At 36.9% G+C, this 23,093-nt stretch overlaps 2 protein-coding genes across 5 annotated transcripts in view; both read right to left on the minus strand.

The window, feature by feature from the left end:
• PHTF1 (putative homeodomain transcription factor 1) overlaps window positions 1-7,707 on the minus strand; it is a 50,105-nt gene extending 42,398 nt beyond the window's left edge. For all 4 annotated transcript variants that reach the window (XM_044672370.1, XM_044672369.1, XM_044672367.1 and 1 more), the window contains exons 1-2: window positions 7,381-7,707; window positions 6,618-6,674 (exon numbers count right to left, since the gene is read on the minus strand). In XM_044672370.1, the coding sequence (XP_044528305.1) occupies window positions 6,618-6,674; window positions 7,381-7,425 (102 nt within the window). In that variant the 5' untranslated portion in view covers window positions 7,426-7,707. The remainder of the gene's footprint in view (window positions 1-6,617; window positions 6,675-7,380) is intronic.
• A 7,004-nt stretch (window positions 7,708-14,711) lies between these two features.
• RSBN1 (round spermatid basic protein 1) overlaps window positions 14,712-23,093 on the minus strand; it is a gene marked incomplete at its 5' end in the record, with an annotated part of 52,122 nt that continues 43,740 nt past the window's right edge. The window contains 5 exons of the mRNA XM_044675520.1: window positions 14,712-15,182; window positions 17,876-17,984; window positions 18,669-18,836; window positions 20,340-20,482; window positions 20,770-20,907. Coding sequence (XP_044531455.1) covers window positions 14,712-15,182; window positions 17,876-17,984; window positions 18,669-18,836; window positions 20,340-20,482; window positions 20,770-20,907 — 1,029 coding nt within the window. The remainder of the gene's footprint in view (window positions 15,183-17,875; window positions 17,985-18,668; window positions 18,837-20,339; window positions 20,483-20,769; window positions 20,908-23,093) is intronic.

The raw sequence follows: 23,093 nt of genomic DNA on the forward strand, positions 1-23,093 counted from the left end.
ATTTTATTTTAGATTTTATTTTATTTTATATTTAATTTAAGGAATTCTAACCTAATAATATCTATAAAGTACTATAATATCCTTCAAAATCATATTAAATTCCTAAAAGTTTACTATTTCTTACATACAAACCATTTTATAAGCACTGGGGCTAAACTGAAGAGATAAGAAGCAGACCTCTCTTTATAGAACTTGCAATTCTAATGGTGGGAATAAGAAATATCCTTGTATATGTGAGTTAATAAGAAATCTGAGGTGAGAGCTCACTTTCAGCTATGTTGATTAGGGAAGACATGGAGATAGCAGTACCAGCTAGGCCTTAGAAGGAAAGGATGGATCCTAACGGCAAAGACAGGGAAAATGGAGAGTCCATTCCAAAGACAGGAAACAGTAAGAACAAAGGCAAAACACAGGAGAAGGCAAAATGAGAACCAGGGAGGCCAGAGAGCTAGTAATCCAATTTGTTTAAAAAAAGCATATCAAGATGGCTAGTGGACAAGTGGAGATGGCTAGAAAGACATACTCAGGCCAAATTATTTAAGATCTTGAATATTAGAATAAGAGGTTTCTATTTATTCAAAAGACAACAGGGATTCACTAAAGGTTTTAGAGTAATGATATTTATTTATGAAGCATTTATGAATATTTAATAATTTAATAGAATATTTAGAACTTAAAGGTTCACAAAGCATTTTCTTTACAACTCTAAGATAGTAGTATAATAGATTAGGATGATTACATACACAACAATGTGAAGGACAGATTGGAAATAGGAAAAAGCAAAGAAATTCCGGTAAAAAGACCACTGTAACAGAGAAGTGCCTGAACTAATGTTTTATGGTGGGAGTGGAAAGGAGGGCCTGAGATATGGCAATTGACTGCATCTGGAAGTAGAGAGCACAAAGTTTCAAAATGACCACAAAGTTTCAAGCACAAGTAATCTGGAAGACTTTAGTACTGTCAGAAAGAGAAGAGTTGGGGGAGGAACAAGTTTGGGGAGAGTAACATGTTAAGTTTATTCTTTGCCAAGCTACTGGTGGAACATTACAGTGGAAATAACAACTGGCAATTCTGTAGCATATTTGGCAAAGCATTTTACAAACTGTTTCATCTGAATGGAACAATAACCTTGAGATAGATACAAGGGGAAAAGGAGGGAATAAGCATTTATTTTGCACTGGTTGTGTGCCAGGCACTGTGAAATTCACTGTTTTAGAGGAAGAAGCTCTGAGGTTAATTGTTTGGTCCCATCAGGATGTGGGATTTTGTTTTTGCTTTTTTTAGAACAGGGAAGATTCAAATATGTTTAAATGATGAAGGGAAGAAGCCAGTAGAGAGAGCATGAAGAAGTATTTGAGAAGGGAGGATTAATGGGATTAGGTATAAGAGGAGAGAGCTAGGGATGGAATTATGAGCCCAGATGGAAAGACTATCCTTGGCAAGGAAAACAGCCATCTCTTTCCTGAGTAATGGAAGAAAAGACAGGTAAGAGCACAGAGATTTATATAAAATTAGAATGGAAAGATAAAAAACTGACATTTCACACTTAGGATAGTCTCAATTTTCTTCTTGGGAATTTCTATGCCTCAGAGAGAATTTGACTTTATTCTAAAGTTACTTAGTCTGAAATTATGCTAAGTGATTTCTTAAGTGTAGCAACCTAGGTATACATTAATTGTAATATTATTTTAAGAAGTATTCAAAAACTTAACTCTTATATTGCTTATGAGTGATTTCTGTAACCTTGAGCTGAATTAAACCTCAACCTTGCCAAATTCCTAGCCCTTCCCTAAGGCTACACTCTGGAAGACTGGTCAGTTATCTCAGGCTCCTCATTTTACCAAAAAACAAGTAATTAGTATCAAGACCTTAGGCCATATGGATTCTGGAAATAGATGTTTCCCCTATCTATTGCTTTAGGGTCCAGCAGTCTGTATCTCATGATGTTTACCTCACATCAGACCACTTGGCTCACTCATCTCCCCACCCCCCATGATTGTAACCCTAATAAAAGCAGCTATATGACAGTTGAAGCAGAAGCTCTTAATCATTAGAGCTCCTAACCAAGAAGCTCTTGACAACCAGAGCTTACTCGCTATCTGTCTACCTTATGCCAAAACTTTCTGTGTCTGTGTGTCTTTATTCTCGCCTTATTTTCTCTTTCCATTAATCCTTAACCCGTAACCCATTTTCATTCAGTCCTTGGTTCCCCTTTCTGAGTGTCCAACCCACTAGGAATCTTTGTGGAGTCGGTGGACGGCTTCATCAAGTGAAATAAATTTTAACCATACCATATAATGAATCACAGATATGGAGATAGAAAGAACTATAGAAGTTATTATCAAGGATTATCCTCTCATTTCCCATGACACTTAGGCTCAAGAATGTTGTGTCCTGCCTAGAGTCACAAAACTAATAAGTATATAAACAAAATTCAAACTCAGATCTTTCTGATTCCAAACTTAGTGCTCTACTCACCACACTATGCTGCTTAAATAAAGTGGGCTACACTTATCTATAATTAAGCTTTTCTCACAAAGAAAATCATCTCATATCCTACAAAGAATAAAAATTCCATATTTTGCTGGATATAATTTTTTATTACAGAACTGTTATAGTACAATTCTCAAATTAATTGCCCTTTTTAAATGCCTAAGATTGTGTATGGTGGCATTTGCTAAGCACAGAGAAATAAAAACAAAAGATGAACACACCTTTAAGGACTTTATATTCTACTAGGGGAATATGACATGCAGCCATCTTTCATACCAAAATGGCTTCACCACGTTGAGGACAATGTACAGTGGGTCCAACTAGGGTTGATCAGGCCAATATAAATTCAGAATACTAAAGAAGTCTTTAGGAACATTTGGGATGGAGATGTCTCTCAATTTGTGCATCTCCTATTTCTTCGGAGCTACTGCAATTCTGCTTTGCTCACAGAGTCATAGCACCTTCTTTGATGCAGGCATACCAGACAGAGCAGTCCTGTGCCAGTGTCTCCCTTGTCTCCCAATCAATATTAAAGTTCTTCAGAGAGACCTTGAGAATCTCCTTGAATCACTTCTTCTGACGTTGGAGTGAGCACTTGCCCCGAGTTCTCTGTAAAATAATCTTTTAGGCAAACATACATTTGATATTTGAATCTGGCCAACCCAATGGAATTGCCCCCTCTGAAGTAGAGTCTGAATACTTTGCAATTCCACTTGAGAAAGGACCTCAGGGTCCAGTAACTTATCTTGCCAAGTGAACTTCAGAATCTTTCTAAGATAATTCGAATGGAAACGATTACTGGCATGACACTTGTATACTGAATACAGGTTTTCCAGGTATCCAACAATGAAGTCTATACAACAGCTCTATAGACCTTCAGTTTGGAAGGCAGCCTCTTCTCTCTCATGCTTTCCTTAGGAGCCTCCCAAACAATGAGCCAGCTCTGGCAATGCTTGAGTCAATCTCATCATCTATGTGGTCATCCCTGGAAAACATACTGCCAAGGAAGTATAAACTTATCTACAACATTCAAAATTTCTCTTTTTGCTGTAACCAATGGTCCCATGTATGGATGGTACTGTGCTGGCTGGCAGAGAAGCTATTTTCTTGTGTTAATTGTTAGGCCCAAATTAGCACAAGAGAATTGATTTACTCTATTATATCTCAAGCCTCAGAGGTTGTACTGAGTGCACAATCATATGTCAATAAAAAGTCATGCACCAACTCCCTCCACTTTAGTTTTGGCTTGTAGCCTTTTCTAGTTAAATAGTTTGCCATCAGTGGGGTAGCTGACCTTGATGCTGTTTTTGTCATCACTGAAAGTGTTCAACAATGTGCTAAAATGTATGAAAATATGCTAAAAATCATGGGAGCAAGCACATAGCCCTGCTTCACTCCACTGGTGATTGGGAATGCATGAGAGCATTGTCCATTTATTCAGGGCTCCTTAAAGCATGCCATTAGGAAACTGATGAACAATACGGATAAACTTCTCCAGGCAACCAAATTTTGCCATGACCTTCCACAAGTCCTCATGACAGGCAGTATCCAAGGCCTTGGTCAGATCGATGAATGTTTTGTACAGATCTCTGTTCTTCTCCTGGAATAGGGCAGCAAACACCATATCAACCTTACCTTTGCCCTTTCTGAAGAAACACCTGGCTCCCATCAACCAGGTAAAAGATGACTCAATTAAGGAGAACTCTGTCAAGAATCTTGTCAGCAATGACTAAGAGGAAGATCTCTTCCTCCCCAGTGACTGTCAGAAGACAACCCATTTCTTTTTCCTTTATAGAGATGGACAATGGAGGCAACTTTTGATCTCCTAGGAGATAATCTTTCCTTGCATTATAACGGAGAAGACTGCAGTCAACTTTTCTATAAGCCGTGGTTCTCCTGCCTTATAAAGCTCTCCCAGAATGAATGGAATCAGCACCAGATGCTTTGCCATACAAGAGGAGCCTAATGGCAATCAAAACCACTTCTTCAGTTGGAAATCCGGTTAGAGAGGACAGACTTCAGCCTAAAGTAAAGGGTCAGTGGCTTCAGCATTGGTTAATGATGGTCTGTTGAGAACAATATGGTAGTGTTCAGTCCATCATCTCTCCAGGATTATGTGCTTATCACTGATCAGTGTAACTACATCAATACTGAGTAGTTGAGATTCACCATAGGTCTTTGGTCCATAAATAACTTTCAGGACATCATAGAAACAATTTAGTTTGTTACTGTCAGTCAAAATGAATTCCATTTGCCTTCTTACTGAGCCAAGAATCCTGCATCTCTCCAAGTTTCATTTGCACTTTACTTTTGATGGAATTGAACATTGCCTTCTTAAGAGATAGATAAATTTTCCTGCTGGTCAATCTTGTGGAGTTCTCATTTTTCATTTAGTAGCTTCCGAATTTCCCTATCATTTTCATCAAACCAATCTTGATGATTGTGAGTATTCTGGTCAGATCTGTAAATGTAGTGCTGTACACCACAAAGAAATACAAAGGGCTTTGGAGATGGAAAGAAGATTAGCTGGAAGGATTAAGGGAGGCTGTCCAGAGGAAATGGTAGCTGATCTAAGACTTGAGCTACAAACATTCATTACATACTCATCAACTACATATACACAGGGTTGTGCTAGGCATTGAAGATTCAAAAGCAATAATCAAATAGTCTTTGTCCTCAAGGAGCCGGTATTCAATTGAGGGAAACAACAGACATATACTAAGCAATTCAAGAAATATATATATATAAATTTCTTGAATCAAGAAATATAAATATACAAAGTAAATGCAAGATAAATTTAAAGAGCAAGCACCAGCAGCTAAAGGGGTTATCAGGAAGAGCCTTATGTTAAGCTCAGTTTTGAAGGAAATAAGGAATTCTAAGAGGTATAGATGATAATGTGTGAGTACATTTCAGGTCCTGGAGACAGATAGTTTGTGCAAAGGCACACAAACAGAAGAAGAAATGTCAAAGATGAGGAAAAGCAAGATATCAATTTAATGGGACAGAAAACCAAAAATGAGAGTGAAAGTAATGTGCAATTCAATTGGAAAATAAGTTGGTGCCAAGTTGTAAAAGGCTTTATTTACATGGACCTAAGGAGCCCCTGAAGTTTTTTAAGCAAGCTGATGATATGATTGGATCTGTGCTTTGGTATTGCTTTGGCAGCTGTGTAGAGGATGGCTAACTAAAGGCATGTAGACTACAGGCAAAAAGAATAACCTAAACTACTGCAAACAGTTCAGGGGAAAGGGGCTGAGCTAGGCTAGTAAGAGCCATTAGAGTAGGGGTCAGATGCCAGAGATCAAAAAGATTCGGCAACTGCCTAGTCAGGGAGAATGAGGAAGTCAAGATGACTGAGACCAAAAACTTGGATGACTGGAAAGATGGTGGTACCTTATACAAATAAGGGAATTCAGAAGACAGATGGGTCAAGGGAAGTCAGGGAATGAGCTCTATTTTGGACAGTGAGTTGGAAAAGAAAAAATTATATTCCAAGTATGAGGTATTACATGGGCAAAAACACAAAGGCAGGCTACAATGAAATGCTGAGTTGAAGAAATCAGCCAGTAATGAAATTTGTCTGGTACAGAGAGTACCAGGAAAGCAGTATTTGATATGGCAAAAAAAAAAAAAAAAAGGCTAGAGCTACACTGTGGCAGGCATAACCATTGGCTAGAATGTATGTTTATCATAGAAGCAATAATCAGCCACTGTAAGACTGACCTTTCAGAAAAAATATTTGGCAGCTGTGGAGGAGACTGAAGAGGAGAGATAATGAGGAAAGGGATACCAGTTAGGCAGCTACTAAAATAATCTAGGTGAAGGGCAAATAAAAGGTAGTAGTATCGGCAGAGACTTCCAGCATTACATTGGTAGACTGGATAAGGCTTAGCAACTGATTGAACGTGGGTAGTGAGGTGAAGATAAGAATCAAGACCACAATGTGATAAAGAATTTGTGTGACTTGGGAGAATGGTCACCCCAGGTTCTGGGGAAGGGGACAATTTAAGGGAGTCGAAAATGAATTCTCCTGAATCTGAGATTTCGATGGAATTATTTCACACATTAAGGCATTAAAAACTAAGCTATGGAAAGAAGCAGGATCAAAAAACCCAGCATACCTTTATCTGGGTCTGTTCAATGGATTTTTCCCATATCTGCTGATCATACGCTCCAATCTGAAACAGAAAACAGGTTGCTCAAATGACTTGTATAATTCAATTTAAACCAGATTCTACAAAAAAAAAAAGTTCTAAAAACTAATGAAAAAAATCAATCACCAAAAAAAAGTTTTTAAATTCCTGGAAAATATCCATGTCTCCTTGGGTTACAAAGAACTATTATTTCCAAGAATATTATGACCTAATTAGCAGTTGGAATTTTTTTTTAATTTTTAATTTTTTAATTTTTCCATTTTTATTTTGAATTTTTTAAAAGAATGGCCAGATTGCACACATATTGGATTTTGATAGGATATTCCAGTTTCTTAAGAAAATTACCAAATGGGGAAACTAGAAGAAAGCAATAAAGAAGGTCTTGTACTAACAGATTTGACTGTAATAGAGCATAGTAGTAAGACTGAGAACGTAAGCCTTCTGGGAAGCAAACGGAGATTTCTTAAAAGTGTCCGGAGAAGGGGGGGAGGGGGCAAGGGATAGATATGAGGGACTGAATCCTTCGCTATTCTAGCAGCCAGGGGCTGCGGCCAGAATCGCTCCGCTAGACGATTGGCCAGAGATAACGGGTGAGTCATCCCAGATTTCAGATGGAAGAGCTGGGTGGAAGACCCAGAGCCGGGGGTGTCATGCCCCAGGCTAGAGGGCGAATTCTAGGGGTGGGTGTTGGTGGGGAGAGTACCTGGGGGTGGGGGAGGGGCGCGCTCACCTTCTTTTGGTACCACGAAATGGCATCTCTCTCGTTCGCGTCCATCTGTGTGTCTCCAGAGAATGGGATTTCACGGAGAGCGGGGGGAAAACGTGTGAGCTGAGGTGGGCGGTTGCCGGGCTCGGGCTCGGGCGCCGCCTCTCCCTTCCTGGGCCTGTCTCCCGAGGCCTCGGAGAGAGGCGGCGGCGGCGGCTGCGGCAACGGCGGAGGCAGCGACGCGCGGGGATGCCCGGGGGAGGGGGCGCCCGCCGGGTGGGGACGAGGACCGGCTGCCGGGGCTCACCGTCTCCCCGGCCCGCCTCGCCTCACCCCCACCCTCTCCGACAATAACGCTCTCACCAGGTGCCGGTTGCTCCTCGGTTCGGCGGCCGGGACCGCTTTTTTCAGTGGCCCCGGCCCGGCCGCAGGGCCCGCAGGCCACATCTTCCCCCAGAGGAGGAGACAGCCGCCGGGGCGGTTACCATGGAGACCGCGGCGCCCGCGCCTGCCGGCCGCCGGCCGGCCAGCCGAGGCGGCCGTGCCGTGCGTGCGTCCGCCGGCGTCCGCCGTCCTGCGTGCGCGGCTCGCCGCAGGAGGCAGTAGAGAAGAGAGGGGATGGTGGGGTTGGAGTAGGTGGGGAGTTGGTTGCTCCGGAAACCTCGGGCCCTGGAACCGCGCGGCCCTCCGGAGCCAGCGGAAGCGCGCTCCCGGGCGCAGGGGGCCACGTCCTAGCAGATAACTTGGCTCCGGGCCTTCGGGATCCCGTGGACGTTGCCACCCCAAGCTTCCGCCCGGCCGGCTTCCGGAGCTAGCGAGGAGAGCCGGCTCCGCCCCCCAGGTGCCTCAGCGGGAGAGGAGCGGAGCTCGGGATAGGCGGAGCCGGAGCGCGGACCCTTTTTTCTCCGACCTCGGTGGCAGTCCAGAGATGCCTCCAGCCCTCGACCCCCGAGTGATGTTTTAAATTCGCTCAAGTCGTGGAATTATAATAAATGAAGTGTGTTGATATGTAAATTGCAAGCACAGGTCGACTTAATTCCATTAATTCTGTCAACTGAAATTAACGAGCTGTTGCTGTGAAATGCCAAGGTTGTAGCTTTTTTAATCACTGTTAACCAATTTTTAAGAACTTTTAAATGTAAGTGCTTCTTAATACTTTCCTGTCTAATTAGGAATCAGAAAAGGGATAAATAACAATCGGCATTTCTTTAGAATACAGGAGCAGAGAATTTGAAAATCGAAAAGAACACAATATTTTAAGTTAAAACTTTGCATTTTATTGATGAGGAACCTGAAGCGCTCCCCACACACACACACACACACACATACAAGTTAACCTGCCCCCAATCACATAAACAGGGGACCCAGAATTTGGACCCATCTCTAATGACTCCAAACCCAGCATGCTTTCCACTATACCATAGCTTCTCTGATGTATTTGTATAAAGCAATTTAACTGAATTGCAACAAAAGAATTTTAGCTTCAGAATGCAAATTTCACAGTTTGAATGGTCTTGAAGAACAAGGAGGAAAGGAGGAAGTGAAAAAAGAGCATTTGGGAAGCAAGCACTGGGGAGTGGCTTTTTTGTTTTTTAACATGCTATTCTTATCATAATAACATATCCTGTATCTTCATATCCTATGTGATTAGCGTTCAATGCCTGTTAAAACAGCACTTCAATCAGGATACTGATCTGTGGATTTAGAAATGGGAGTTTGAGTTCTATTAAGGCAACCTACCAACAATCCACAATTACAAAACACTTGAAAGTTTACAAAGTGATTTCTTCATGACAATCCAATGAAAGTCAGTAATATAATATAATAATATTATATTATTATATATTAAGTAATAAAATATAATAATAATATAATATAATACAAATATTGGCTTCATTTTTATAGATATGGGGCAACAGGCTTAGAATAACTGAGTTACCTAATCAGTTAATCTAAACCAGAGGATAGAGACCAACAGTTTTTCTGAGGAATCCTGCTACACCAACTATTTGTCACTAGAGCTTGAAAAAGAAAATCCCATCACTCTAACCAAAGATTGTTGCCCAATACCTCAGAATTTTACATTTTGATGTAGAACTTTTAACTTTTCATTAGTCTGGTGTTTAACATTATGGATTCAATTCAATTTTTAAAAGCTATTACCTGCTTACTTGTATACAGCCTGGCAGTGACTAGAACCAGATTTGTAAGAGCAACTTGGTGTTCAAATTCCAGTAATAATAAACATGGTAGTAATGTAGGCAAATTACCTCTTAGAGCTCTAGAAAAATAAGATAGGTTGCAAAAGACACCCTGAATGTTTTGTTCTCTCATTCAAGGAGTTCCCTACATCAATGAAGCCACACATCCAACTATATACAAAGCATAAATTATGCCAGATCCTGTTGATAAAGAAAAATCAAACTCTCAAGAGTCTTCCATTGTACTCCGTTCAAGTCAATTCAAGAAGCAGCAAGAATAACTGAATACAACATATGGCCAAACTAAGTTTTTTCCTGGAAAATTGTCTCGGTAAAAAGCAGCTAGTTGACATCGGAGTTTTTAGATAGAGTTTTTAGATCTCTAGTTTAGGAGGAACAAATACATTTCTATGAATGTAAGAAAAGGGGGGTGGAGGTGGAGAGCTATGTTTTCAAAAGTTCCAGGCTAAAAACCACAAGGATTTCAACTACAAGGAGGCCCTCATTTTTAAGATACATATACATTTGTATCTATACACTTTATGGTATAAATAAATGAGAGACTTTATTAAAGGACAAATCAGACTTTGTTTATTAAAAAAATACTTTACAGGAAAAAAACCTCTATGCATTCCATTGTACTATTTTACAAAGAAATAGCTTAAACGATTTAACACGCTTAGACAGTCAGCTACAAAAAGAAATGCACTGTTAAAGGATTATTATTCACATAGATTTAGGTTTAGACTATTCATTAAAAACCTCTTTAAAACACTTGTTAATGTCAATAAACTTACTAAGGCCATACAATGCAAACAGTCCTCCAGGCAAATTATAATTTCATCTATATGCAAAGACCTCAGATAAATTAAAGCCACAGAAAAAAAGTCTTAGCTGCCGATCAAAATGGAGTTTTAGTCACAGAAAACACTATTACACGAAACTTTACAACATGTGATAGAAGTAGTACTAAAGTATTTCTTTAGAGAGAATTGAAAAGTGCTATATTAAGAGGAGGTATTCTCCCCAATTACATGCACAAGTGGATCCTAAAAAGTCTATGAACAATATGGAAGGCCATAATATTTATGGAGAGATACTTGCTCTTAAAGCAATGTAAATTTTAATCTGCAACATGAACTTTCAGGATAATAAAAGGTCCTGTTGGTTCTGAAGAAAAACATTTTACCTCATGCCTTTCCCTTACCAACTACAGGACCATTATGGCTGCAATCTGTGTTTATAAAAATAAAATTCAGCACAAATGTGAACTTGAAATTAGTGGTATGTGCCAGTGAAGGTTTAATTTTTTTTGTTTATTATTTTTTAAAAATCCTTGTGGCATTAACAAAACAACTTATTGGAGAGACATGTACTAGATTCTTCTACAGGTGAAAATGCAAACAAGACTTTTTTCAGTGGCCTATAGTGGAAGAAAATTTAAAGTCCACTGTTGTTACTGTCAAGAATGCATTCACCAAGTGTTTGCAGAGTTTTGGGTCCTGTCCTAACACATGGTAGCCCATAGGATATAAAATATTCTGCTCTAGAGGGAAAGAAAATCCATAAGGATAGAAAAGGATCTAATAAGGAAATTTTTCTTCAACCACTACTAAATTTGGATTGTAAGCCTAACAATATTGATTAAAATTCCTTCTTTCCTAAAGTAAACTATACTCCCTAAGATAAAATAGGGCTAGTTTTCCCTGTGTGCAATATACCTCAGATGGTATCACTTTGTCTCTAACTGGAGGAAGACCACATTTCAATTAAGTAAAACAAATTCAGGGGCATTTGAACTGAATTAAGGATTAAGATAAGCACCCTCAAATTCACAGTTAACTTAAAAATGGAAGTATATTATACTGGTTACTTGGGACACCTCTTTCACTACAAAACTCTCTCACACACACCCACACACATACGCACCCACAATGATATTCCATACAACTTCTACAATTGAATAATCACTAATATCCTTTAAAAAAAAGTTGTAAATAGTAATGGTCATGGAGATTTCATAAACATGAAAGCTTCCCCTTACATAGTTTCCCCTTTAACTATATGAAGTTACACTTTAAAATGTACTTGTATAAGTTGCACTTTCACTCCTAGCATATCACTTATGATTATAAAATTGGTAAGGAAGGGGAAGAGAAGGTTTAATGAGTTTGCATTTTTTGGTTTGTCTGTCTGTTCCCTTGTTTTTGTTGTTTTTTAAATGGATATCACATAACAACCATCACTCTGGTTGACACCACTGTTGGGTGCCATATAGTCAGTAGGGTTAAGAATATTCATTTATTAGGCCCTTTACACAAGGACATTTCTACCATCCCTCTGCTCCAAAAAATTTTACACCTTACAGCCACATACTCTGCAAGAGATATAATCTCTAAAAGAGTTGGCACAATGGATTTATACATAAGAGGAAGATCAGCTTAATTCCACTTAAAAGTTCAAAATTGCCATCACTATCTTACAAATCAAAAGACATGGAATTGGCCCATGCCTCAACCCACCAAACCAAATAATTTAATTGCTTAGAAAAGTTTCAATTGTTTATTTCACTAACCTAGGATACAGCTTTGAAAGCAGTATGAAACTCAAGCTTGCCTGCTTTTATATTCATCAGTCTTAAAATCATGCTATTAAAATCTAATACTCACATAGGACATTCAGGAGTTTCCAGATACATATTACAAGCTAAATGGTTTTCCCCTTTCCATTCTACTGCAATTCTAAAATACAATGAATTTATTACTACATGATCTAAAAGGTTCATACCTTTTTAAATGTTTATATTGGAGGTGAGGGTAAAATGCCTTAAAAGATAAAAATGGAGTTTTGCTTTCGATTGTAAAGTCTTTGCAGATTTGCTGGTTCCTGAGTAATTATACACAGTGCTGGCTATCAGGAGACAGTCTCCTTGTTTGTTAGCAATGACCAGCTTGGATGACAAATGGCATCTGCTGGATGGCAAGTAGGAGATTGGGGGAAATGGGATCTTGGAAGACAAAAGTGAATGAAGAGGAATTGAAAAATAATATTCCTGTTAATAACTTCGCTCTTCATGATTCTTGTAAATATCAAAACTGCACTGAAGCAAAATGTTGCCTGAGAAGAATTTTACTTTGCACAGCCTGGTAAAGCTCTATGAAATTCTTCTGGACAAAAAAAGAAGAAAAAGAAGAAGCAGAAGAAGCAGAAGCAGAAGAAGAAGCAGAAGAAGCAGAAGCAGAAGAAGAAGAAGAAGAAGAAAAAGAAGAAGAAAAAGAAGAAGAAGGAGAAGAAAAAGGTAATAAAAGCCAAAAACTCAGGGCAGATCTCTAAACTAGCCTTGATGAACTAGAATTTTTACCCTAGAATTTTTACCCAAGATTTAAAAACACCCCTGCATGAATCACATTACCTTTCATAAAAGCTTTCCATTCTAACACCTTATTTACACAGATTACTAAACATTCACCATCACTTCCAATTTGTAAATGGTTTAAATTGAAATGTTTCTCTATTTGTCTTCATTCTTTGTAACAAAGAATACATACATATACATATATATATATATAAGGAATAATACAGATTCTAACTAATCACTGCAGAATTTTCTGATGGTTACTTTTCTATCAGTTTAAACAGTGACCCCTATACTGTGCTAATATGCATATAACTACACAACAATATTGCACAAAGTAATATTTATATAACAGATTTAACCTATTTCAGAAACTTTTAGAGAAAATTCATAATTGGTATTTCAAAAGATACAGCTGAGTTTCCATGGTGACAGACATAATGACGCTGCATCTTTTTTTGCCTATGTTAACATAAGTTTTCCAAATCTCACCTATTTCAAAAAGGAAAAGAACCAAACTCCAAATTGCACCATAACCAAGTTGATATGCCAGTCTGGTCTTAGGTGGGGGAGACTCTTTCTTCTAATAAACAGAAGGCCTATTGGCATTATTAAGAACTAAGAGAAAGTGAGATGCACATCACATTAACATTCTTAAATAACAAAATGTTCAGACTACATTAACTAGATGAACTGTGCCCGTTTTGAAAATAAAAATAAAAGCATCCAGGCACTATCGCATCAGGCTACCTGAAACTCTAGGGTGAAAAGTCTAGTGCAACTACTCCATACTAGGAAATAGCAACACAATTACAGTGAATAAACTCAGGTATGCACCAGTTACAACTGTGAGTTTAAGTGCATTAGTAATACTAGATTTTTATCATGAAGAGATTTAAGCCAGCTGACAAGTCAAACAGAGTCTTACCCAAAGCTGATGCTCAAAATATGGCAGCCTCATCAGTAGAATGGAGAACAGTTTCTAATTGAGACTACTGATGAGTTTAGGAAGCAAAGTATCCACACCAAAGATGAAGGTGTTGGGCAGAGCATCCCAGTTATCATAGCAACTCTGCATTTTTAACTAGAATATCTTCTAGAGTTCAAGCACTCTCAGTTAATGAGCCAAAGATAAAGACTAGGGACTACTTGTTTGTAGATTTACTTAAGTTCTCCTCTGGGCTTTCAAGAACAGATACAAAGAAGACATTGTGATCATTAAAAGTGCTGTGCTTTCTCTTTCACTAAGAAATTGGAGAGTCACCTAATCATCCACAGAAGTCACTTGTTCTTTGTAGTTGGAACTAAATGCCACACTTGCCAGGAAGAGAGGATGTAGGAACACTGTCCTACAGCCAATGCCATCTTTACTGCAGAAATCGTACCTGTGCAATAAAGCACACAGGCACTAAGTTATAGGTCTTATCTTATAAAAAAGAAGCAAATATGGCAAGAGACAAGACAAAACAAGGGAGTGATCAATTTATCAAATAAGAATCTGTTAACTCCAGGGAGTTCCTATTTTGATTTGAAGAGCAACTGAATTGTTACCTCACACCTTAAAACAGAAAGTAGCAGCAGACCCACTATTACATACTGTACTAACGGGATAGGATACAACTCTTAACTTTGCATAATCTGTGTAAAAAAGATATGCTTGACATTTTTGGAATGTCATTTCTCTTTATAGAATTATAGGCAAGATTTCTCCAATAAAACTTAACTTAAGCCAGTTATAAAACTATAACTTCACATCAAAATTTAAAAAAGTTAAAAAAATGTGTTTGAATATGTACATGTCACACAGGAGTACTTGGATGGTCCTGTGGATCGTGTGGTTGGTCAGATTCCAGGCTGGGTTCCAACTTTACAGCTGGAAGGAGCTGAACCCCTTGATCTTGTTGTACAAGTCCTGACGGAGTTGAGAAAGATGAAGATGCAGTTGTCAAAAGCTGCGTCTCTGCACTTGTTCCTTCCGACTCCGTTTTTATACTCACACACTGAGAGTTAGCTTCCGATTCTGACTTTGCAGTGATACCAAAATCTATGTTGGCATTATTTTCTGCATTCTGAGGGCCTTCCACAACAGGGTGGTACTGCTTAAGCCTTATGTGCCAGGCTAAACTGCATACTGCAGACACAGTTTTAAACTGATGAATGACATTTCTTGGGATGAAGTAGATATCATTATCACACAGCTGGATTCTAGCATAACGAATGCCTTCTCGCCTCATTTGGTTTAGTTTAGCTTCATCCACCCACTGAACACACTGAACAGGAGAAAAGAAGAGAGATGTTACTGTTTCTTGGTGTATAAATTTTTTTAAATGAACATCTTTAACATGTTTTAAGAACTATTTATAATCTTTAACCTCTTGCAGGCATGTCAGGAGAAACTAAAGTGGGTAGGGCATTTATGAAACTCTAATTAAACCAAAATTAAATACTTTCTTGAAGGTAGGAACATTATTTGAAAATCTCCAATACTAGCTAATGATGCTAAGTTTATAAAAGAAATGTAATTTTGTAGTACTTAATTGAACTTAAAATATTCTCATTTAGGTGAATCTGTTATAAACACTAATGCTGTAGACACAATAATGTTACCAAGCACAAGTTAAGATGATGGCTTTGAACAAATGTCTAGAAAGTATTCAAATTACAGTGAAATAATTCTCTTACATACAGAGAAACACTCAGTAGTTTACATGTGAGACCTAAGCCAAATTTTTCTTATTTACCGTCAGTGACTCAATTCTTATTCTATTTTTGTGTTTTCGAAAAACAACAAAAAAATGGCTAAGAGGAAGCTGGTGTCCTGATAGAAAAAAAGATACTATGGTCATCACTAATCTTGAGTCACTAGGCCTAGCTAAGAGACATTTGAGGCAAATAAAAAAGGGTGGCAATTAGTAACCCTGAAAAGATTATGTGCAAAGTAAAAGAGAGGTCCACAAGTTCAAGAAAGAAGGAACTTGTTATCCAAAATTTTAAAGAAGGAAAAAGTGAACTCTCTAACCCAGTGATGGGCAAACTATTCCCTGAGGGCCAGATCTAGGCTGTAGTTTGTCCATCACTGCTCTAACCTATAGGTAACAAGCTTGACTTTGATTCATAGCAGAATTTAAAAATTCATTATTAAATAGATGGTCAGTAAACATCTAAAAAAGGAAGCAGTGCTTTAAAAAGCAGACCAACAAGAACAAACAACAACTTGTCAGATTTAACCTTATTTCTGTTCTCAACAGGATCCTTAGACTGATAGATAAATCAAAGGAATGCTATAGCTATATAGCAGTGGTTCCCAAGCTTTTTTGGCCTACCACCCCTTTTCCAGAAAAAATATTACTTAGCTCCCTGTCACATACTATCACCACCCCCTTACAGTTATTCACCACCCCCAAATGCACCTGTGGCCATCACCGCCCCCTTGAATTGCTGCAGCACCCACTCTGGGAATCACTGCTATATAGTTTATCTAGTTGGACATTCATACAGTTAAGTAGATAAAGAACTGGTTGAATGCACTTGATTCAATGCCAATTCCAAAGGAGATTTCTCCAGTGGAACTCTCCAGGGACCTGGGTTTGGTTCTATAGTTTAACATTTTCATCAATGATGTGGGTGAAAAAGTCCCCTAGATGTTTTATCAAACAGTAGACAACACAAAGCTAGGAAATATAGCTTTAATATTAGATAATAGAATCAGGATTCAGAAGAAGTTAGTATGTTGGGTTAAATATAGTTAAGATGAAATTTAAGAGATGAATGTAAAGTCTTACATTTGGGTTCAAAAAGTCAACTTCACAAGGAAAGTGGGGAAAAAGATGTCAAAAAGATTTGATAAAAAGCAATTCACCTGAAAAAATACCCAGGGGGAGGGAGAAGATAGTGGACATCAAATTCAATATAAATCACTCAGTATATTATGGCAGCCAAAACATCTAATGTGGTATTCTAGTGCACTAAGTGAATCAATGGCCAGAATCAGGAGAATTAGGCTTATTCTGGTTAGGACATATATAGAATACTACATTTTTGGACTGTCACATTTTAGGAAGGGAACTGAGAAGTGGAAGAACAACTAGAAGAAAGCACACAGAAGTAGTGCAAAGAGTCTGTCTGAGAAATGAAGAAGTTAGAAATGTTAAAGCTGGAAAAGACTCAGGTATAACATAGGGAGGAAGATTATTAGATAGATCTATTCAGGTTATTTTTAGGGTGAGTGTAGGAACATTAAATGGAAACTCCCAAATGAGAGAGTTCAGTTCAGTATAAGAAAAAAATTTCAATCAAGAGTCATCCCATAGTAGACTGAGTTTCCATGAGAGAGAAGTGGTTTCACCAACCACTACAAGTCTTCAAACAAAGACCAGCTAAACAGCCAGGTATTCATAGAAAAGATTTTCATTCAGACAGGGGATTAGCTCTGGCCTCAGAAATCTCTCTAAATTTAAGATTTTATGAATAAACTAAGTCAAGATTTCATTCATTCAACTACAACATAAAAAATAAACATGCATGAATAAATATTTATTTGTTGCCTCTTTAGTTGCCCTGGGTAACCCTAATTTCTACTGATCGTTTATTGCCCCACTTTTCAGGACTTGCCAGTTATTCTCCCTTAGTCTTTCAGTATGCAAGTGATTCCTTTACTCTGAAATGGCCCAACTTTGCCATTTCCCTGACAGTGAAAGTTTATGTTTTTGGCACCATTATCTATAGATCTTCAATGGGCTTGACTTTCCTGGGTTCCCATCAATACTCTCCAGGTTTTTTACATATTTAATTACTATTTTTAACTCTTTTTCCCCTAAGAAATGTCCACATTCTAAAAGTTTATTGTCAATCATTCCTAACCAGTCTCCTTCCCTGTGAATCAGAAAAAAAAACCTGCTTCTATAATTCTCCATATTTCAAATATTATCTGCCAAAAGTTGCAACAAAAAAGCAAATTTAATACCTGTGACACTGGAGGTTCATGGAGGTCTAACTGAAGTCTCTGCACAACATCAGTAAAGTCCTCAGCATGAAAACAAATCACATCTTTGGTTATTCGAGGTTGGTTGCTCCTAAAATGGGCAAGTAAACAAGGAGAGCTATCTCACAATCAAAGAGAAGTTGGCAAGTCATTTCAACTATAGCTTTGGCTCTAAAAGGACAAGAATCCATTTGCTTTGTTTAAAAGTTATTTTAAAAACCTATGTGATTTTATTTTGATCCAAATAAAATAAAAATAGTATAAACAGAAACAGTAATTCCTTTCAAATGTCTATATGAATTATTAAATTCAAATTTAATTAAAAGTAAACAAAAAAAGATGGAAAGAACGGAGTGAGAAAAATATTTATCCTACAAATATCAAACCTTTTCATTTTCAAGAAGTAAGGTTTTCCAAAGACACAAATACTAAAATAAATCCTTCATGTACCATAATTATTTCAATTCAGCAAATATTCATCAAAGCACTACATATCAGGCCCTAGACTCAGGACTCAAGATACAAAATAAAAAAGGATATGCTGCCTTCCGCTGACAAAAGTATAGCAGGGACATGAAATCTCAACAATTGCATCTAGCCTTTTAAAAAAAAAACCATCCTGGTAATATAAAACTTACTAAAATAAGAAAAATTAAAATGTATAAAAAGTATAAATGGCAACTGAGATATCCCCCAGTATACCACTCTGAACTTGGGTCTTATCTTTTTCCAGAGGGGATAACACAAACATTTGAAGTTGCATGCTATAACTTACCATTCACTAAACTGTACAGCTTTCAAAACCCCAACAGCGGCCGTACTCTGCCAGTCAAACCCCTGACCTACATGATCAGCATGGGCTCTCGTTCTGTCTTCAAAGAGAACCTCTCGGGGCTCACTGGTCCGAGGTAGGTACTGGAGGTTTTTAATTTCATTCATTGATCTAAAATTGATTTGATTGTACGGCAACAGGAAGGTAAGAGAAGAGGTAAGTAAAATTAGTGTCAATAGTAACAACTCATATTTATGAATTGTTCTACAAAGTACTTTCCTCACAGAAACCTTCTAAGATTGATACTATTGGCATTTTATTCCCATTTAATGATGAGGAAATCAAAACTCAGAGTTTAAGATTAAGGCTTGTCCAGTTACAGCCAGAAAGTAACAGAACCAGAATTTGAATGCAGATTCAACTAAAAGTCTAGTGCTCTGTTCACTGAAGCAAGCTGCCTCTCATCATAGGAGACCCTCTGCAATCCTGAAAAACCGTTTCTGACAACACAAATATTTGCATTAAATTCTTTTTCTTACTTTTACATAGGATTTTAGGTTTTTGCAGAAAACTCTGTTTGCAAGAAAGATAAAGATAAGGTTGCTAGCATTGATTATGCTTGCTTTTTTGCACATAGGAAAATAGCAGGTCCAAGAGAGTGACTCACTCATTGTTATAAACCTATGTGTTAGGCACTTTGATATGTGCTAACATCAGTCTTTTCTATCAAGCTTATGTGTATGTATTATGGAATCACTTACAATTTTATTTTAATATCCAAAATTTTGACATCCATCTCTCCCCACAACCCCTGGTCCTCATTCTTAAAAATTCAGAAAATTCCACCAGTTTCATGACTCCAGAGACCACATTCCCAATATAGCAAACAGCACACTATAAATAAGATCTTTATTATATAAAAGATGAAAATGAAGGCTAAAAGCTATCTGATTCAAATGCTTGCTGTTTTTCCAAAATAACTATCAATAGAAAATATTTAATCTTAAAGTGAAATTAAACTTATTCAGAATACTAATTCCTAGCCTTGCGAACACTATCACAGTAAACTTATCTCATGATTGAAAAGTGAAGTGATTTGGTTAATAAAAAAACTACTACATGTAAATCAAGTTTGGGTTGGCATATTAGACAAATGAAGACTAACTATGGACCGAATCTGCTTGCTGACTAGTGTTGAGAAAATATAAAAGAAATTTTTATATATCTAACTGTGTAGATTGTCTATTTCTGATGTAATTATTGGTTGTGCCCTTGCCTAATGCAGGGGTTTCAAAAGTTAACTTTTGCAATAAACCAACTGTTCATGAAAAAGAAATGAGGCTGGATTTGTCAAAGTAGCCATTCTGCATAAGTGATAAGTATCCATGTTCAAATTAAATAATTCAGCATAGAGAAGAAGATGAACACACTCAACCACCTAAACAAGAAAAAAAAGAGGGAGAATCCTAGATGTAAAATTTTAAGAAACATCACACAGACAGGCAAAAAGGAATCAAATATGATTTTTTTCAAGATATTAATTTTTAAATCTTATCTCATAATACCATAACAAAAAGAATCTCTTGAAAAAAGCTAATGATAATCTTTACAATCCATGAACTGGAAAAAGCACAATTAAATTTCTACATATTTAGAAGAGAACAAAATGTTTACCGGCGTCTTTTGAAGGGTGACTTTGGCATATCTGCTGTAGGGATCATCTGTTCTCCTGGTCTCACCCACATTATAGGTCCATCATCACTCTGGGATCTACACTGGAGTCTGAGACTGGAGAGTGTACCCCAGGGCAAAGTCATCTTAAAAAAAAAAAAATCAGACAAGTCAAGTCATACAGATATTTTAAATAAAAAAGATTTACAATTTATTAAAAAGCAAAATTTTGTGAAGAAATAAATGCTATGTTGGACAATGGCATATGTCTAAGAAAATAATTTAAATTGAGATTTTAGTACCAATCTCTTTTCAATATACTTGTAAGTCAACCATCTGTGTGGATTTTTTAAAAGCAAAGTTAATTGCTTTGGGGATATATATTTCAAATAAATAATTGAACTACAAATTAACAATCTAGATTAACACTCACTTTCAGAAATGGTGATTCTTCTAACATATCAAGGAATTCTGGAAAATAATCACCAACTTCTTCATCTACTGCTCCCACAAGACTTATCTGCCGCATAGGACCTGCTCGGTAGGTTCCACAGCAGTATGTCCTGTTGACCTGAGATTAAGCAGAGGAAAAAAATTAAGGACTGAAGTACACTATCCTACAATAAAAGGAGCAGGGTATCATTTCCAAATTTGCTATTTCTTCTAAATGCTAAACAGTCATTTGTCAGCACCTTGGACAAAGGAAGGCAATAGTTATAACAATATGTCTACTCAACTACCACAACTGGCAAATATATATACAAGTAAGGCCCAATTTAATCAATGCCCAATCAACTATATATCTATTACCTTTATTTTTAGCTAAGCCAGCACACCAAAGATTGGCTATATGCTATATATAAAGTTTGTGCTGTGCAATAAGCCAAAAGATTAATCTTTTTAATTTACAAAGATAAAAGAGGGGATCATCTAACTTAATAAAACAATAAAATTAGTAGGGATGATGTGCATAGCCTATAAAAAATACATAGCATATACATGCTTCCTAAAGCAGTATTCCTCACCATTATTCTCTAGAGAAATAACTGCTGCTTTTTCTTGTTGTAGAGATCTACATATTTAAATATACTCAACTGAACCTAATGCTTATTATCCAGTCATCCCTCATTACTTCCAAATTAACCTAATGTTCTAGGGAAAATGGTCTTCAAACAAAGTGCTCATTCCATCAGTCACTGACTTTGGGCTTAATGATGTCCTTGCCTAGAATATCGTCAACTTTGCTGATCCAAAACCTTTCTATTCTTCAGGAATCACATCATGATGCACCTTGTCTAGCAAGTCTTCCTCTTCCTTCCCTGGCTACATGATCTTTTCCATTCTTATATTCCTAGAGTACTCACTATGTATAAGCATTTTGTCTCCTTAGTAAGGTAAATTTTTTTGAGACTAAAGCCCAAGTCTTACCCCTCTTTGATATACCCCCCCCCTCCAATAACATATAGCACAATGCTAACAGAAGTACTCAAACTAATTCTAATAATTTATTTGGTACTATACTACATTATTTTTTTGACCAAATTATTTCTAAAAATGCAATGGAATCCGCAAAGTATTTAAATTTTTTTAAGATGTCAACTATACCAAACAAGGTTCATTATCTAAAATTATTCTCATTTAAATAAAAGTCCCAAACTAACAACATAATTTATTCAGCAGAGGAAAAAATAGTTATGATGGATATGATTGATCATTATCACTTTACTATTTTATAATCATACTAAGAAAAATGAGATAAATCTCAAGTACACATTTGGTGGTCCCTCACTGGCAAAATTAAGGGAACATAGGGACAAGAGTCATATAGAATAGGCAGCTGGGCTTTAATCTGCATCACTGAAAAGAACAGTCAGAAGAATGAGATTGCAGATCCATTTATCTTTTTGTGTAAAATCTTCTGTAATAAACTTAACTTTCCCTTTTACTTATATTAACTAGTATTTGTGTATAAGGAATAACTGCAGTTTATCACATTTAAAATTTCAAGAATTTTGTTTTGAAATCGTATATCTATAAATTGACAAAACCACAAAACTATTTTAAAATTTGGTAAAAACTCATATTAGTTTTTGAAACAAACCCAAGTTAGAGACTGTTGTAGTTAAATCTCTGTTTCTTTTGAAACTAGATTTGTTATTATACATCCATAGATATTTGTTTTATCAGTCTTGGTTTAATATGACTTTTACCTTTCTTCATTTCCTTATTTAATCAATTAACCCTGATGGACACTATATAAAAATATTATTTGAGGGGAAAATCCCCCCAAATCCATAAATGTCAATTATGGCTACTACTCTGCTAAACCAGAAAAAAAACCATTTAAATAGGTATACATTATTGGGCACAATTAAAAGCTCAATCTAGATCAATAAGATGGCAACTTTTAGCTATAGGATCTAATCTCTGATGGCCACATTCACAGACTGAAGACATACATGCAAGCAAACGAAACAAACAGAAAATATGATCATTTTTAGGCCTGACCATTATTATACCATTAATATAACACTTGGACTGTTTCCTGGTCCATGAGGTCCTAAAATGGAACTTAAGAAACTGTTCGATTCATATTGTCTTTTTCTGTATGTATGCTTATTTCCCCATAAATTTCTCTAGGGTGGGGTGCAAGTCTTAGTATTAGGAATATTAGGAACATAGGAATGAATGAGTTCAAAATTCAAGGCTCTATTTAAGATTTCTACTAACCTGCTGATAACACAACTTAAGACAAAT

This window comes from Gracilinanus agilis, chromosome 4 (genome assembly GCF_016433145.1).
Source record: "Gracilinanus agilis isolate LMUSP501 chromosome 4, AgileGrace, whole genome shotgun sequence".
Lineage (NCBI taxonomy): Eukaryota > Metazoa > Chordata > Mammalia > Didelphimorphia > Didelphidae > Gracilinanus > Gracilinanus agilis.